Here is a 19,226-nt window from a genome sequence, read left to right on the forward strand (position 1 = left end):
TAATAATCCTTTAGGTGAGTGAATATCATGTATTTATTTCAAGAATTTTATTTGAGTAACACATTAACAATAGCTTACCTTAATGCTAGAAGTATCAAAAATAAAATAAGTGACTTGGAGTTGTTTGTAACTGAGCAGATTTATGATATTAGAGCTGTAACAGAAACATGGTTAAATAAAAAACATGGGGATGAGTATAGCACATTTTAGGAAGAATATACAGAACAGAAAAAGGGGGTGGGGGCTGTTTATATCAAACAAAATTTAAATACAAGTTCTCTTCAATTGGACGATGAGTCCCATCTTAGTGAGGACATTTGACTTTGTCTGGGAATCATTAGGGAAAGAGTCCTTATTTTAGGAGTGTGTTATAGACTGTCCAATCCATCCATTCATTATTCAACCCGCTATATCCTAACACAAGGTCAAGGGGGTTTGCTGGAGCCAAGGCAGGAATAAATCCCGGGCAGGACGCCAGCCCACCGCAGGACACACATACACACCAAGCACACACTAGGAGACCTGGGTTTGCATCCCTACATGGAGTTTTCATGTTCTCTCTATGATTGCGTGGGTTTCCTCTGGGTGCTCTGGTTTCCTCCCGCGGTCCAAAGACATGCAGGTTTGGAGCATTGGTGATCCTAAATTGTCCCTAGTGTGTGTGTCCTGCAATGGGCTGGTGCCCTGCCCGGGATTTGTTCCTTCCTTGTGCCCTGTGTTGGCTGGGATTGGCTCCAGCAGACCCCTGTGGTCCTGTGTTGGGATATAGCAGGTTAGACAATGACTGACTGTTATTTATTGCTTAAATCATCATCCTGTGTTTTTCACTACATTATCTTACTTTGTCTTCCAGTGTCAATTATTGTACTGCCAAGTCCCAAACCTGTTAGTTTTCTGTGACCTTATTACTGAATCTCAGAATTTTCACTTTATTACTTAATTCCCAAGCTACTACAGTGATTCCACGTTTAACAACATTGGTCCTTTTCTACCTCTGTATGTTGTTAGCTATTGCACAGTATTTTATCCTTTGTAGTATTTATTGTCTGCGGTGGGCTGGCGCCCAGCCCGGGGTTTGTTTCCTGCCTTGCACCCTGTGTTGGCTGAGATTGGCTCCAGCAGACCCCCATGATCCTGTAGTTAGGATATAGCGGGTTGGATAATGGATGGATGGATAGTATTTATTGTTTTGTATTGTTACATTACTGTACTGTTAATTGCACCATTAATTGTTAGTTGATGGTATCATTCTGTAAGGTAGACACTCAAACAAGAATTTCATTATACTTGCACATTGTACTCTGCATACTGTACAGTATATGATAGTAAAACTTTGATTAAATGATTTACAAACAGATTTTGACAGTATAAGTCTATTAATGCTATAGTTGAGATATGACAAGCTAATAATGAAGAAGAGGTAAAAAAAAAAAAAAAAAACTCCACCCAGCAATATTCCAGGAGATAGTAAACCTCTAGAGGAGTCCATAGTTGAAGTCACATTCAAAGCTCTACAGATTTAGGCCAGTTAATATTAAAATCACTCTTTAAACTATTGCATATGATCAAAGCTGGCTGGGACACATAGAACCTAAATTATAAAACAAGCAATTAACATGATTCAGCTGGTGTATAATTTTATACTAAAATTGTTCTAGATTCTGTTTTAATATTGAATACAAGCACCTCAAAAGATGTAAAATCACCTATATTTTAGAAGTCATACATAATTCATTACAGAAAATTATTATTACCTCCTTCACTAATAATTCTTAATTTATAGAGAACCATTCAGAGCTGCCTCAGCTATAGTAATACACAGTTGACTAAACTGCTGTAAATACGGAAAATAATGCTGTTTTGGTAAATTAAGAATAATAATGTACAAGAAGGGCTGACTGAAATAGTGAAAAAGAAACACAAGAGAAGACCTATTTCATGTATTACAAGAATGAATGCAAATTTTAAGAATTGTTTAATTAGATCAAGGGTTGTTTTTACTTTTAGCTAACAATGTAGAATTAATATGTTATTTCTGTTGCATAACAGCTGTGGGCGGCATGTTGGCGCTGCTGCCTCGCAGTTAGGAGACCCGGGTTCGCTTCCCGGGTCCTCCCCGTGTGGAGTTTGCATGTTCTCCCCGTGTCTGTGTGGGTTTCCTCCCACAGTCCAAAGACATGCAGGTTAGGTGGACTGGTGATTCTAAATTGGCCCTAGTGTGTGCTTGGTGTGTTTGTGTGTCCTGCGGTGGGTTGGCACCCTGCCCGGGATTGGTTCCTGCCTTGTGCTCTGTGTTGGCTGGGATTGGCTCCAGCAGACCCCCGTGACCCTGTGTTCGGATTCAGCGGGTTGGACAATGGATGGATGGATAACAGCTGTATCAACATCTGGAATTGCACTAATCATAATTAAATGATTTTAAAGCCATAATTTTAATAATAAATTGATACCAATATTATGTTTATCTGGGATATTTACTGAAAAATATTAAAATTTATTTGAGGCTACTGAAAAGTACCACTGTTCTTTGCTTTTCAGATGTTTTTCAACATGGAAAATTTTATTTCTATATTCAAAGAAAAATGCTAAAAATCTAACTTGTGCTCAAGAAGGCATAGTTTAGGCTTTTAATGCAGTTCTGCAATACAAACATTTTTTTATGACCAATGACTCTGTAGTAGCAAATGTTATAATGGATGGCAGTGAAAGTTTCAAACTACAGGTATATATTTGTATGGAAATATCATAAACAGTGAAAACTGGACATGTCTTCACACTTTAAAATGTGAAATTTAAAGTTTATGGGTGTAAGTGAATGGTTTCATAAAGGTAAACAGAGAAAGAATGCACAATTTCACAATACATTAGTAGTTTTCAATGTTCTCTTTTATCATATATAACATTTTTTTCAACGTATAATTTATGTTCTATTTTCTCATTTCAGCAACTAGAGAGTCCGCCTTTGTCCATGCCATTGCTTCTGCTGGGGTGGCTTTTGCAGTAACAAGATCCTGTGCTGAGGGCTCTGCTACAATATGTGGTTGTGACACCCGTCATAAGGGTCCACCGGGAGAGGGCTGGAAATGGGGAGGATGCAGTGAAGATGCAGAGTTTGGCAGCATGGTATCACGAGAGTTTGCTGATGCTAGGGAAAACAGGCCTGATGCAAGATCCGCAATGAATCGTCACAACAATGAAGCAGGTCGCACGGTAGGGATGAGATTTACATTTTTGAACAAAAAAAGATAATCCAATATTTTGTAATTAAAACATTCCCCTTCTTTTATTATTGTAAAATTAAACTTTATATGTCTGCTTTTCAGTCAATCATTGACCATATGCACCTAAAATGCAAGTGCCATGGCTTGTCCGGGAGCTGTGAAGTGAAGACTTGCTGGTGGTCTCAACCTGACTTTCGTGTAATTGGAGACTATTTAAAGGACAAGTATGACAGTGCTTCTGAGATGGTAGTGGAAAAGCATCGGGAGTCGAGGGGCTGGGTGGAAACACTGAGACCTAAATACACTTTCTTCAAACCACCAACAGAAAGGGATCTGGTCTATTATGAGAGTTCCCCAAACTTTTGTGAACCCAACCCAGAGACTGGATCATTTGGAACACGTGATCGAATCTGCAATGTGACATCCCATGGTATAGATGGCTGTGACCTACTTTGCTGTGGTCGAGGTCACAACACAAGGACAGAGAAACGAAAGGAAAAATGTCACTGTATCTTTCATTGGTGCTGCTATGTGAGTTGTCAAGAGTGTGTCCATGTCTATGACGTACATACTTGCAAATAAGAAACCTAATAGAGAAGCTTCAATGTGCTTAACATTTTCTGCCCAAAAACGACATAAATGTTATGTTTGAAAATTAAATATTTGCAGCTGACTGCATAAATGCTGGGTAATGTCTATTTGTGGGAAATCTTGACTATTTAATTGGTTTAGCAAATTCAGTTATGTTTGAAAATGGAGGTTGCAATTATTCATCAATACAACCTTAAAGCATCATTGAATGCTTTTTAAACAGTTTAGAAGTTCAACTGTAACTTCATGCAGTATTTGAACATACATAGTTTTAGTTACTGAAGATGTGACCATGCCCTGGGGGAGAACATGTCTTGGAAATATTGAAGTTACCCAAGACAATGTTGTTTTGTTTTAGAGAACTGGTAATTATATTTTTACTTCAGAAGAAGCTGTCCAATTACTCAAGTAGGAAATATATACAAAAACATACTGTACTATCAGGGAATTTATTAAGGTAGCAAATAACTCAGTTATTTCCTAAACTTTCAGTACACTTTGATTTGTTTAATTTCTATTTTATTGTACTATAAACCATTTATAGTGGTCTCTTGTTTTCCACTCTCATTTTTTTAATTAAGGCAAGCTGACTGCATTTTCATCATGTATAAATCTGATTAACAAAAATGTTTATTTAAAGTATATGTAAGTAAGATCCAAAGGTTGTCAATGTATTTTAAACATTTTCATTTATTTGTTTAACATCACATTTGATTTGTTTATTCTCAGTTAATTTATATAAACCATTTAAGTTGGTTTACAATGAATTTTTTACAATAATGTTTATGTGTGAAATGCCAAAATAACATTTTTTAAAATCTACATTCGTTCAGTAATATAATGCAAACAATTCATATATACATATCAGGAAAAAAGAAACATGCTGTTCCATTGACCATTTTGTTTGTGTCTATTATATAGCTGTTCTGCAATTTTCCACACAATGTAAGATTTTTTCAGTTAATGCAAAAAGTACTGGGCACATGCATTGTCTACTAGCTGTCAACTTATGTTAGAAGAAAAAGAAGTGTCAAGAAAACATATTCTTCTTACAAGTTGTTTTGGTTTCTAAAATAATTTCATCAAACCCAGCTTCTTTCTTCAAAAATGAAGCACTGGATGAAGGACATATGTAATTTTGAATAATATAAATGACTGATTTTTCAGCATTTAATACTGTATGTGCTTTTGTATAATACATCTTAAAAATTATACGTGCGTCTTCTGTAAATATCTATATTTAATGGAGTACTCTGGGAATGCTGTCAAAGCAGTATTGCTATTGATCACTTTGGCTCTTCCCTCTTTGAATGCTGCTATCAAACTATAGCTATATGTTATAAAATTAATATTTTCTTTCTATGAAAGAAATAGTTTAGAAATAGCTAAAAAATGTGAAGTTTTGTACTAATACAGATTTAAAATATATTGTGTACATATTAATCATAAAGACAAACATCAAAGGTGTGTTTGAAAACAATGAATTGTGAGATTCTAATGCTAATATATCATATTGTATGGCTTTTTAATTACACACATATAATCATATTGGACTGTTAAGTATGAAGCTACATGAGGTAAATATAAAGTTTATTTGCAAGCTGAATGTTAGCAAATGAGCGCCTTGCAGAATATACCATCAGTGGACACTTTTTTATATGCCCTTTCCATTTACCATCCACACATAATCATACCGGGTCAAATTATAGTGACCATGTCCCCAAATTCTCTCCAAGTAAAAATGTGTTTTCCATCCAACTTTCATAACATGTATGTTAATTTAGCTGACAGCATTAGTATGACTGAATGTGGGCATATGGTATATTAAACCAGTGATATTCCAACAAACACTGGCTTCCCATGATACAGAACTGAATGAGTTAGAACATTTTTAAATGGATATACAGTTGAACATATGTGTGTGTGTGTGTGTGTTTGTTTGGACAGTTTGCAATTGATAGATATTTTTCCAGTATTCTGTTCAAATAAGTATTTATAATGTAAAATGTATCATGCTGAAGATTCTGAGCATTTTGGTAGGCAGGTCTTAGTAAATTGACTTCTGAACAGGAATGATTTCAGATTTAAACATTTAAATAACTAACTAACTATTTGTTGGGATATTCATTAACTGCTTTTAATATCTTAAAACAAAATAATTCATTCTACAGATACACCTTTGATACACAATTCCCATAAACGGTATATATTTCTTAGTAGCCTTTGTTTTTGATGTTATTTTTTTCTTTACAAGACAAGTGCATGTCTTAAATTCCTAAATCCAAAGTTTTGTACAAACTAGTTTGTGAGTTTCTTTTGTACTTATAAAGTTGGATTTTTTATGATTATTTATTTAAAATATGTACATATTAGTATGTAAGAGTATATATTTGCAGAAATAACAAAAACATTTTGAGACAGTGTTTCTTAATTTACCACTGAATTTATTACCTCAGAGTCTGTTTTTCATTGACAGCACATCAGATATAATTGTGTTTCTGCAACTATTTGTGTTAATTTTATAGATGTTAACTTTGTAATAATAAATTAAAATAATCCTTATGACTAAATAGTTGTGTCTTTGGATTTCTTGCAAAATTCTTGCATTAAACATTTTAAATAATATTGATTTACAGTGTAATAAACCTGTTTATGGATTTTGTTTTCAATAACTTTTTTTGTCAGTACTCATTAAAGTTGCACTCTTGGTTATCATTGGGCTTCATTTACTTGTCCATGGTCACACTGGATCAGCTAATTTCTGTGGAGTGATTTAGCCTAAATGTATTCATAATACTTTTAAATAATTTCTTTTTAAAACGGGTCATTAACAGCCTGATAAATGTGGTCTAGTTTTGAACTGCTTAATAAATAAATACCTCAGCATGTGGTTTTCATCATTGTTATCACCTGTTTAACTGCCATGTTTCTGGTTTACCTCAATTTTTTTTTCTTAACTTCCTGTTGTCCTAGGGCATCATGTATAATGCCGTGCTTAAAATTCGCACTATAACATGGTGTAAGCACAAAAGCCGAAATGTGCTTACGCACAGAAAAATCCAGATGCAGGAATCTGTGCGCACTCCAACTTCCACATCCTTCCACTACATAAATCCTGGTCAGCATGAAAAGTAATGATCGTGCACGCTTTTTATGTAACGCCCCAACTCCTCCCAAAATTACGCCTCTTTGAATATGCAAATCAATATAAATTGCCCTTAAGCTCAGCCTTCTGTGAAAACACAATGGGAAAAGGAAGAGGGAAAATGGAAGAATTTCAGCGAATACCAAGAGGAGGCAAAATAGCCGTGAAAAGGCAAGACGTAGCCCACCATCTGAGTGTCATATGAAAGCTTATTAGGGTACAGAGAAAAAAAGGCACACAGTGGGGAAAAAGTACGAAATGTCAACTTCAATCTCGAAATTTCCACTTTAATCACATAGTTTATTTTGTCATTAAAATATTACATCATAAACTTCATTTTAAAATCGTTTAATTAACCAGTTTCTCAAATCACATCGTAAGTAAAGTAACAAGTTAAATGCTTTGTTTTGTATGTGATCTTCTATGTGCTCTATGTGTGTCATTTGATTTTGTTAGGAACATTGTCACAGGACCTAAAAAACTGTCACAAGACCACCTCACCTATTCTGTTTCTTCCTCACCTATTCTGTTTCTTTTCTCGGTACCCAAATGTGGCCATTGGTGCCACGGCCTGCCTGCCAGGTCTCCAGGACTCTACAAATATTCAAACCTAATTATGTCATATCATCTACTGTTAAACCGTACTTCTAAAATTTTTATTATTATGCTGTCTTAAGGAATTGTTCTGTTCTGTATATTGTATTGTATTGACCCCCTACTTTTGACACCCACTGCACGCCCAACCTACCTGGAAAGGGGTCTCTCTTTGAACTGCCTTTCCCGAGGTTTCTTCCATTTTCCCTAAAAGGTTTTTATTGGGAGTTTTTCCTTGTCTTCTCAGAGAGTCAAGGCTGGGGGGCTGTCAAAAGGCATGGCCTGTTGAAGCCCATTGCGGCACTTCCTGTGTGATTTTGGGCTATACAAAAATAAACTGCATTGTATTGTATTGTATTGTATTTGTCGCAGAATCAGGTTATCCCGTTTACATTGGGTAAAGCCTTAACTACCTCAAATAAGACAGAAATGTTAGGGAATATAGAGCAAAGACTGCATAAGTAATGTTCAGAAGGCTGTGAAATAATTCAAATGTAATGACTTGTCTGGATAAAGCAAGTCTGATTTGTATAAATTACAGTAGTTTGTTTCCATTTCACAATTTTTAGCTTTCTGCCAGCACTTCAGAAAGCAACTTGATTTCTGATTTAATCAAGGATAGGATTCTATCATTATAACATTGAAATGGTCTATCTTTATTGTTTTTGATGTGATGCATCAATGTTTCATTATCCAGACCGGACAACAGTACTATGAAGAGATCTGTTCAATTTATTGGTGAAAATTTACACAAGTTAACTTTCAGCTTATCTCTCTGTAGTGTGGACATAATGATATACCATTTTTAAACAAATAACCCAAATACTCTTTCTGCAATAAACAAAATAATGCTATTTATTTATAACTACAATAAAAGACGTACATATGCAAGTATATACAGACAATTGACAATAATAGACAATGCAAAACATGTAGCTTATGGATAGTTTATTGGTTTGATTTGCCTTTCTTTCCTAAAGAAAATGGCACAAAACTTGTGAATTCTACCTTCATAATTCTTTACTAAAACGTTATCACAAAACTATTATTCAGAATCAGCTTTTAAATGCTCTCGTCAAAGGTCTGGGGCCTCATGTATAAATGGTGCATAAAAATGCGTAAGCCCGTTTTCATGCTGAAATCGCGATGTACAAAACCTAAACTTGCCGTAAAGCCAAGCACATTTTCACGCTAGCTCAAACCCTGGCATACACAAGTTCTCCGCTCAGTTTTGCAAACTGGCAGCACCCAACGTCAAAGCAGAGCTTTTGTTCCTGTGTGGTTTCCCTTTCTTTTTTAGTTGCACATCCCTGATGCAGCTTTATAAATACACTGAAATTAACCGCATATTGTTTATTAGTTTAAGGCATCTGATTGTAATTAACCTGTAACAATATAATGGTCCACAGAATGGCCAAACTATTCCAAATACCATAGCTGCTTTAGCGTTATTCCTCTCACTGCGCCTTCTTCTTCTTTCAGCTGCTCCCGTTAGGGGATGCCACATCGGATCATTTTTTTCCATATTACTCTCACTGCACTACTTGGCATCACAGCTCTACAGCAGCTGACTGGAAAGAGACTGTAAGATGAAATGCAGCAAAATATGTTTATTACATTATACAGATACAATATTAACATTGTTTAAATAAACTATATTGTTAATAATTAAACATGTGAGGACACTGTGTCGCAGCACTAGCAAGGAACTGGCGCCCTGTTCAGGGATTGTTCCTGCCTCGCACTCTATTCTTGTTGGGACTGGCGCGACATTGGAAGGATAGATGGATGGAATTATCAAACATGTTCTATGAAGATATATCAATGTTCCTTAAAAGTTTTGAAGAATAGGTGTACTAAGCTTACAGATGGCTTAACATATATTGCAGAGCTTATTGTGTGGTGATTGGTTACTTGGAGAAAGAAAAGGAAGGACAGGAATTGGAGGTTAGTGCATTTGAAAGAGACAGTACTGCTGCAATGAATTATTTCATTGAAATTAGCGCACAGCGCAACAGGTATCTTGCAGGAGGCAGGAAAAATCCCTGGACAGGGCGCCAGCTCGTCACTATCACTGCACCACCATGTTCCCATGTTTAATAACATGCTTTAACTCCTATCATCATGAAAATGATATCAAGTATACATCTCAGTATTTTAATTATTGAGAGAGCTGTAATATAACAAATGTAATGGATTCTGTGTCCTGTCTTTCTATTTAGGAACAAACAAATCAATTTGTGATCTTCATGGAGTCAATTGAGGCTCTGATCGTGGCTTGAGAGACTGAGTGAGCAGTCTGAGTGTCTGGGCTTGTGAGTGTCCTGGATTAAAACCAAGATCCAGGCCTTTAATGACTTCTTGGACACAGCCATCAGCAGTTTGTCTGTCTGCAGAGACAGTGTCAACCTTGTTGAGAGGTTTATTTATAGTACCTCAGCAGTGACATTAATGTCTCTGGTGACTCTTCCTATGAAGTCAGTAGACAGATTGCGAAAGCATGGGGGGTCATGAGGTCACTGGAAAGGGGTGCAAGGCATGTATAAAATGTTGCATACTCCCATTTCTACGATCACATCACTATGTATAAAAACTAGACTTGGTGTAAAGCCACACACATTCTCAAGCCAGCTCAATCCATTCCATACACAAGTTTTCGGCTTGGTTTTGCAGACTGGCGGCATCCAGTGTCAAAGCAGTGCTACTGCTACTGTGTGGTTTACCTTTCTTTTTTAGACTCACATCCATGACACGGCTTTATCAAATACACTGAAATCAATCACATATTGTTTATTAGTTTAAGGCATCTGATTGTAATCAACCTGTAACAATACAGTATAATGGTCCACGGAATGGCCAAACTATTCCAAATACCACAGTTGCTTTACCGTTGTTACTCTCAGTGCAACACTCAGGATATTTTAACCCACTGTATCTGAGTGTGGAATCACAGCTCTACAGCAGCTGATTCGAAAGAGGATTATCGGGATACAGCATCTAGTACACGCTGCCTCAGCCATGCGCACAGTCTATTTGAACTGCTCCCATATGGCAAACGCTTCTGAGCCTTTCATGTTGGATCCTTGTGGTTCAGAAACATTTTCATCCAAAGAGCTCTAAACGTACTCATTCTATCAAGTGCTCCTGGTAGAACTGTTTGTTTTTATAAGTACAATTAACTTACTGTAAACTTGCACTACAGTTAATAATAATAAGTTTTATTTATGTAGCGCCTTTCATATACTCAAGAATACAAGACAGTAGAAATTACACACATGAAAAATAATAATACTCATTGAAGAGATGTGTTTTTAACAGATGTTTGAAATTATAATAGATTTTTCCATTCGAAGGCTGAGAGGGAGAGAATTCAAAATTTTAGGGGCTATCACTCTGAAAGCTCTCCCACCCATAGTTATTAACCTGTATTTAGGTACAGTGAGTAACTTAGCGCCCGATGATCGTAATGCGCAGGAGTGTAAGGAAGCAGCAGCTCAGACAGATAATGAGGGGCTAAACCATGAAGGGCTTTAAAAGTGAGAAGGATAATTTTATATTTGATTCTTGAAGAAACTGGTAGCCAATGTAACTCATAGAGGACAAGAGTGATGTGAACAGATTTTTTAGTGTGTGTAAGTAAACAAGCAGCAGAATTCTGAACATATTGTAATCTGTTGATATATTTAGTTAGGAGGACCTAAAACAAAGCATTGAAATAGTCCAGACGGGTAGTGATGAAAGCGTGAATGAGTTCACACTGAGGAAAGAATGCAGATGAGCAATTTTGCGAAGATGAAAAAAGGCTGTCTGTACTATTGAGCTGATGTGTGACTGAAAAGTTAGAAGCTGATGTCAATTTTTAGCCCATGAAGAGTAGAGAGGACTGATTTGGTGCCAACCAATACGATTTCTGTTTAATCAGGATTGAGTTGTAAAAAATTATCTTTCATCCAATGATTGATTTCCCGAATGCAGTCAGTCAGTTCAACAGGTGAAGATGTTGCAGTTCCATCCATGCTTACATAAAGTTGTGTGTGATCGGCATAGCAGTGGAAGCTCAGACCATACCGACGAATAATCCCCTAATGGGAGCATATAGATGTTGAAGAAGATTGGACCAAGAACTGACCCTTGAGGGAAACCTTGTGTGAATGAAGTAGTGGCAAATTTGGATTCCCTAATGAAGACGTAATACTGGCGATCACTGAGGTATGATGTGAACCAAGAAAGAGCGGCACCAGAGATACCAATAGCTGAACGTCAAGACAGTAAAATGCCATGGTTAACTGTATCAAATGCTGCGTTCAAGTCAAGAAGAACTAGAATAGCAGCCATCCCAGAATCTGCGGTTATAAGTAAGTCATTGGCTACCTTAAGTAAAGCAGTTTCAGTGCTATGTAGGGCTCTGAATCCAGATTGAAAAGGCTCAAGCAGGTTATGTAAATTTAAATAATCATTGAGTTGAGCAGCAACAACCTTTTCTAAGATCCGGAATATGGCCCTTAATATGGGTTGAAAAACCAACATGCTGCACAAAACTGAAACAATCCAGTACTGAACGTTGCTCACAAGCAGATGGAGAGTCAGAATCCACATGAATATTAAGGTCACCAAGTAAAATAACAGCAGCAGACATGCCACAGACAAGAGTGAGTATTTCATAAAGTTCAAAGAAAAAATCCAGCTGAGGCTTAGGAGGTCTGTAGATTAATATAATGTGCAGCGAAGCCTTTCCAGTGATTTTAACAACCAAGTATTCAAAAGACGTAATGTTGTGAAAATCAACAGTGGTTGCTTTAAGACAATCACGCTGAACCACCGCCAATCTACCACCTCAGCCCGTCAGACGGGGTTTAGACAGGTAACTGTAACCAGTGGGGGTACGCAGTTGTAATATTGCAGAACCTGAGCCACTTTATGAACCATTTGACTGTCTGCACTATATTATTATTATTATTATTATTATTATTATTATTATTATTATTGTTATTTCATCATTTTATAAGAAAATAGGTTGATGGAGGATATACATATTCAATCTCATTGTACCATACAATAACAATAAATGAATTCAATTCAATTCAATAGAAGAAAGCACGTATTTTCATATGATAATGACTGGCTTCTAAGTCAATTTAGATTTCGAAGCACTATCTTCTTGAAGTTCTTGATATCTTTTTTAAGATGAAATGCCGTAAAGCATGTATGTCAAATTATACAGATACATTTTAAATGTCATTTAAATAATGTATACTGTTAATAATAAAACGTATGGGTATGGTGTTCCTGCCTTGTTCTTTATGCTTGCTGGGACTTGGCTGACCCAGGACGTATAGATGGATGAAATACTTAAACATGTAGTACGAAGATATTTCAATGTTCCTTAAAGTTTTGAAGAATCAGTCAGTGTTCTAAGCTTACAGAAGGTTTTACATTTATTAAAGAACTTATTGTGTGGCGATTGGTTATTTGGAGAAAGAAAAGGAAGGACAGGAATTGGGGGTTAGTACGTTTGAAAGAGGTGGTACTGCTGCAATAAATTATTTCATCAAGGGTTGTGCACGGTGCAGCGGGAGGCAGGGATAATCTCTGGACAGGGTGCAAGCACGTTGCTACCATTGCGCCACTGTGTCCCCATGTTTAATAATCCTTTAATTCTTATCATCATGAAAATGATATCAAGTGTACATTTTAGTATTAAAGTTGTTCAGAAAGCTCTAATTCATGAATGTAATGTATTGTGACCTGATGGCATAAGAGAAACCTGTTTAAAAAGTACATGGTGATTCACACAGATAGAGTACATAGCAGAACACATAGAATACAAAGCATTTAACGTGCTACTTTAGTTACGATGGGATTTGAGAAACTAGTAAATTAAACAATTTTAAGATGAAGTTTATGACCTTCTACTTTAATTATAAAATAAACTATGTGATTAAAGTGGAAATTTCAAGATAAAAGGGTGACATTTCAACCTTTTTTTCCACTATGTCCCTATTCTTTTTTCTTTTCTCTTTCTATCCTAATAAGCTTCCATATGACACTCAGACGGTGGGCTATGACTCATTTTTTCATGGCAACTTTGATATCTGACCCCTTCTTTTTTAATTCAGGCACTGTGCAACTTTCTGAACTTGAACTTTCAAAAAGCAAGAAAGATGGGCAGTCTATGCTTCATTTAGTTAAAGCTGGTCAATCCATTAGGAGACATATTTGACCGGCTAGGGTGTTGTTTATGAAAGTTAAAAGGCATGCAGTCACAACACAGAAAGACACTGTTTTCTAACTCAAAAAGCTTGTGTTCCAGGAATCAAGGAGAACCCCCCACCTTGGTCATAGAAGTCTATTAATACTGTATGTGTGTTATGTACACCTAATGGCACTGTTTATGTACCTCAACCAGCATATGTCCTGATTCCCAATCCAGGGTATGGGCACCATGCAACACTGTTTTGGTAACTCAAGGGGTACATTCTCCAGATGCAAAGAAGACCCATCTCATTTAGAGCTCCATATGGGAATTGTCTAGCACTGCATTGAGTAGTAAATTAATCACTGACATATAGGGAATCTGGAATATTTCTTAATTCTTACTGAATAACTATTGCATCAAACAGATTTTAAGAATTGAATAATATAAAATGAACCAATGTAATCAAAATTTAAGTACATACATGCTGAAAGCATCAAAGAAAATACAGAACACAATTCTTGCTGAAAAAAATGCATATGCAAATTCATCACGACAAGATTAGTGTATGCATAAATATGCAATAAAACAATCAATAACTTTTAGAACTGTCTTCAAGTGAGTATGGTGGTATGATGAGTTGAGAAGATTGCCAAACAAAGAATATAAAAAAAAAAAACACTGGAGGTCTGCTGGTTTGGCAATCCTTCTCAGGGCCATTATGGCACTAAAGTGTAGAAAAACTAAGGCAACAATTTTTTAGGATCTTTGGAATTCTTTCAAAATGCAATCTGTACATGACTAATGTCTCACTGTGATAGGAATATATAGTTATTTATAGCTAGGTTATAGGTTTTCTTTCTTTTTTGGTAATTATCTTATGTATTTGATAAGGGTTGTTGCTGTTTGTTATATTTATTAAGCTTCTGAAAAAAGGCTAAATCTATATATCTAGCTTATTCTGGTGTGATGTCCACAGTTTATAGTGAAACCAATCTCCCTGTTTTAAATGATAATGCAGTATTAAAGACTGAACATGGCAGTACTTCAGGGGAAAAAAAGCAAGAGTAGTTGAGGAAATGAATGTTGAGAAAGAATGAAAGAAACCTCCTATCAAAAAGAGGAAGGAAAAAATAAATGAGTGAATAGGAACAAAATGATAAAATAACAAAATGAGCCTGATAGAAGATGCTCATATTTTTTTAAAGAATTGTTTTATAAACAACTAGCTGAAATACCCAGCGTTGCATGAGAGGAAAATAGTGTTTTTTTTTTAATTGTTTGTGAAAAATATCATTAAAAAAACACAACTTTAAAAATAAAAATAAATGAACAAACAATGAAGACTCACTAATGCTTGTCTTGTTGTCTTGTATGTATGTTATCATCCAGTTAACGCTCAGGACCGGCCAACCATATTTAATTTCAAAAGCAACAGGGGCGCGGTGGTGCTCAGACATAAAGACTGCTGGCAGTCACCTCCAGTTCACACTCTGGTGGTCGTTCTTTGTGTCAACTAGATGATAACATGCATACAAGACCGTACAAGACCCTGAAGGGAGTGGGATAGGGTTGATTTCACCCTACAGTATTTTTAGTCGACCAATGAGAAACATGTGTACCAAGTTTCATGAAAGTAGTTATAGGCAGGGGGCATGTGTCAAAATCGAACTTAGAGCTGTCAATCAAAATGATTAATGACCTTTAATCCCCACCCATATGATGTCATACCGGAAGTCCCGCCCCATCTACGCCTGATGACGTCACGCCAGAAAGTCCCGGCCCCTCCCCCTGGCAGCGGATTGGTCAAGGGCCACCTGTCCCCATCCAAACTCCTCCTTGAACCTGGCCCTTGCACCTGATTGGTTCAATAAACTGTAAATAGGCCGTTTGATCGATGTTTGCCCCCTCGTTGAACCTGCCCTGCACCTGCTTGGTTCCATAAACTGTCAACGGGCAGTTTGTTGGATGTCTGCCCCCTGCTTGAACTCACCACCGCCCCCCCTCTCCCCAGGACAAGCCCGGGCATGTTACAGCCTTTAACGCGACAAGCCCAGACATGCCTGGGGTCTGCCTCGGCCCCCGCCCTCTCCCTAGCACAAGCCCAGACATGCCTGTGGCGTGTCCTGACCAGTCCAGGCAGATTGCACCTGTCTGAGTACGTTCCCATCCGTACCCTGTCGACCTCAAGGGTCTGCCTCGGCCCCGGTGAGGCAGCACCTGACGGTCGGCCTCCCCACACTTCCCAGTCCCCCACACTTCCCTGCCAGTTCTATAAGGCCGGTATAAAAAGCAAAGCGTTTTGTTCTAGCTATGATTTTAATATGAACACAAAATTAAAATATCTCATCTTTGCTTTATGACTTGCGGCTCCAGGCTTTTTTCCATCTCACAGACAGATTCTTTTGTCATCTTGCCACAGCAATAGGCACATCCAGAGAGAAAGAAATCAAGCAGCCCTGCTTTTTGCAGGCCTGTGTGCACTGTCTCTCTCTCTCTCTCAGAGCGCAGACATGGGCTGAGACAGCCCCTGCTGCGGCGTGGAGCGCAATCGCCTTTACACAGTTGTCTGCTTCGAGCACCCATTCCCCGCTGGGGGAGTCCCTGAATGCAGACTATTCATGATTATTATGGGCGCCAAACGAGTCTCTTTTCAAAGAGTATAAAAAACTTTTTCAATAACCCACCATCCTCGACGGTCAAAGAAATTAGGGTTAGGGTTTAAAAACCAAATGGTCCTTTATTGGTCATTTTCAAAAATTTGATTAGCAGGCCAAAGAAAAAATAACCATACTTTTGTGTTGTAAGCAGAATCTGAATGACTTGGGCTGGCAAGAAAAGGTATATGATAGACGATATCAGATGTCTCCAGTTCCTTTAGGGACATTATACTGGCTATAATCATTTAAAATGAGTACAGAAAGTAAGTTATATGCTATGTTTGGGGTGGATGTGATCAGAAAGGCACTGATGGTTCCAAAGATCAGTCAAGAAAACTGTTGGAAAAATGGGCAGAACTCTTTTGGAAACAAGGGTCTTTCTTATAATGTTTTAAAATCTGACCTTTGCAAAGATGCTTTTAGATGCTTTATTTTCTAAAGATGCTTTATTTTCATGTTAAAGCAACCGGTCATTTTACTTGGCTACTGAACATATTTTTGTTCACTAACCCTTTAGTGTTTAATTAAGAATTACCTAAATATTTGATCATTAGTTTAAGCAGAAAGAGTAATTAGCTCTGCTATTTTGTGAGCTATACAAGCGTGCTGAGTTGTTGGCTCCCATTTATGAGGTCACTAGCATGAGCTAAAGCTGCTGATTTTAAAAACATGATTTTAGTTTGATGAACTTTGGAGGTACAAAAAGGGCTTCTTACATCCCCTGCCTCTAGTTAAACCAGCACACCTCACTATAGCCTCCTGTGCTTTCTTATAAATCTCCGTTTAAATGCACAAGTGTATTTGCAGAGTTTTCCTTTGTCAAAAGGCTCCTAGGTAATAGAAATGAGCTAAGCAAAAAATTAAAAATCACTGATCACAGCAAATCCTACAACACACTCTTGAGCGGTGTGAAGTTACTTTTAAAAATATCTTCATTATATTATACTTACAAAAAACGAGTAACCAAACATGCACGATAACGGGGCTTTTACAGGCAGAAGTATTAAAAGAGACATAAAGCGTTTATAACACGAGACTGCTCGATGTCTTTAAAGGTGATAAATCAAAGTGGAGGTTTGTACATGACCTAACCCCCAAAACATTCCTGAGAGTACCAGCCGGCGAGCTCTCCGGGCATCACCCAGCGGGGGATGGATGCTCGAAATGGTCGGGCTCAGTTGTTTGCAAGCGAACTCACAGAGTCCTCCCATACCTGACTTTAATTTCTGTGTGTAGAGAGAGTGCAGGGGCTGCTCGCATGGGCTGTCGGCTGAAAAGCTGACTGGGTCTGTTACTTGGTCTTTCTCTCTGAGAAACTGCTGCTGGAGGATTTTCTGTGAGATGGAAAATCTTGAATCACCTGCTGCTGGAGGATTTTCTGTGAGATGGAAGATACATGTATTTGATTAATTAAAATGTGGGGTGAATTTGAATCCAGGAAAATAAGCCCTAAGGTTAACTCTGCATATATTTGATCATTTTTGGTATCAGCCACCACTTTACACAGCTGAAGTGTGAAATCGGACCCTGCTGGAACCATCACCCCCTCCCTGAGCCATGCAGGCTGCTTGCTTCCACAAGATGTTTCCTTAGGGTCAGCTGAAGATACCTGTATTTAAAAATGTGGAGTGAGTTTGAATAGAATATTTTAGATCGATTTTTATACAGATTATAATTATATTAATTAATATAATTACAAAATATACAGCCCAGGCTAGATTTTTTAGACGTCTCAAATGTGATTTAAAAGGGAACTACTGCATATTATTTAACTATGTGTGATTTTTAAAGGGCTGAACTAGCAGTTATCTTAAGCTTTACAAGCTAATCTTTAAAAAGCCCTTAACTTTAAAAGATCCATCTGTCATGGACAGAGGGTCTGTGCGGTCTCGAGCCCATTGACCGAGGCAGAGGGGCCGAGGCAGGCCCTTCAGGCCAGCAGGATATGGATGGGAACATACTCAGACTGGTGCAGGACGACTTTGGGCATGTCTGGTCTTGTCATGACACGCTGGGGGCATGTCTGGGGTTGTGCTAGGGAGAGGGCGGGGGGCCGAGGCAGACCCCGGGCATGTCTGGGCTTGTTGAGGTAAAGGCTGTAACATGCCCGGGCTTGTCCTGGGAAGAGGGGGGGCAGGGTTGAGTTCAAGCAGGGGGCAGACATCCAACAAACTGCCCGTTGACAGTTTATGGAACCAAGCAGGTGCAGGGTACGTTCAACGAGGGGGCAGGGCGGGTTCAACAAGGGGGCAGACATCCATCAAACAGCCCGTTGACAGTTTATTGAACCAATCAGGTGCCGGGGGTGGGTTCAAGGTGGAGTCTGGGTGGGGACGGGGGCCCTTCACTAATCCGCCGCCAGGGGGAGGGGCCGGGACTTTCTGGCGTGACGTCATCAGAAGACGACGGGGTGGAACTTCCGGTATGACATCATAGGGGTGGGGCTTAACGGTCATTAATCATTTTGATTGACAGCTCTAATTGCGATTTTGACACATGCCGCCTGCCTATAACTACTCATGAAAATCGCTCCAGCCATTCGGAAGTGATGCTGGAACACATACATACATACATACATACATATACAAACTGACTTTTATATATATAGACAGAGATAAGGCAATCATTTCAGCTTGTGAGGAGGATAGGGATAGTGATGACAGTGACTCTTCGATAATGAATCAAAAATCAAGAATAAGTACAGCACTGGAAACATAAAGAACTTTTTGGAATTTATTGTGGAGTTAATGATGTTGAATATTTTCCTGTCCTGCAGCTATCTCTAGTTTCAACCTGGCTTGTTACATAATGTTGTTCCATTG

At 37.9% G+C, this 19,226-nt stretch overlaps 1 protein-coding gene across 3 annotated transcripts in view; it reads left to right on the forward strand.

The window, feature by feature from the left end:
* The window catches only part of wnt3a (wingless-type MMTV integration site family, member 3A), a 186,170-nt gene extending 179,813 nt beyond the window's left edge, over positions 1-6,357 (forward strand). For all 3 annotated transcript variants that reach the window (XM_039753272.1, XM_039753273.1, XM_039753271.1), the window contains 2 exons: positions 2,945-3,210; positions 3,324-6,357. In XM_039753272.1, the coding sequence (XP_039609206.1) occupies positions 2,945-3,210; positions 3,324-3,803 (746 nt within the window). In that variant the 3' untranslated portion in view covers positions 3,804-6,357. The remainder of the gene's footprint in view (positions 1-2,944; positions 3,211-3,323) is intronic.
* The last annotated feature ends 12,869 nt before the right edge of the window (positions 6,358-19,226 follow it).

Source organism: Polypterus senegalus, chromosome 5, assembly GCF_016835505.1.
Source record: "Polypterus senegalus isolate Bchr_013 chromosome 5, ASM1683550v1, whole genome shotgun sequence".
Lineage (NCBI taxonomy): Eukaryota > Metazoa > Chordata > Cladistia > Polypteriformes > Polypteridae > Polypterus > Polypterus senegalus.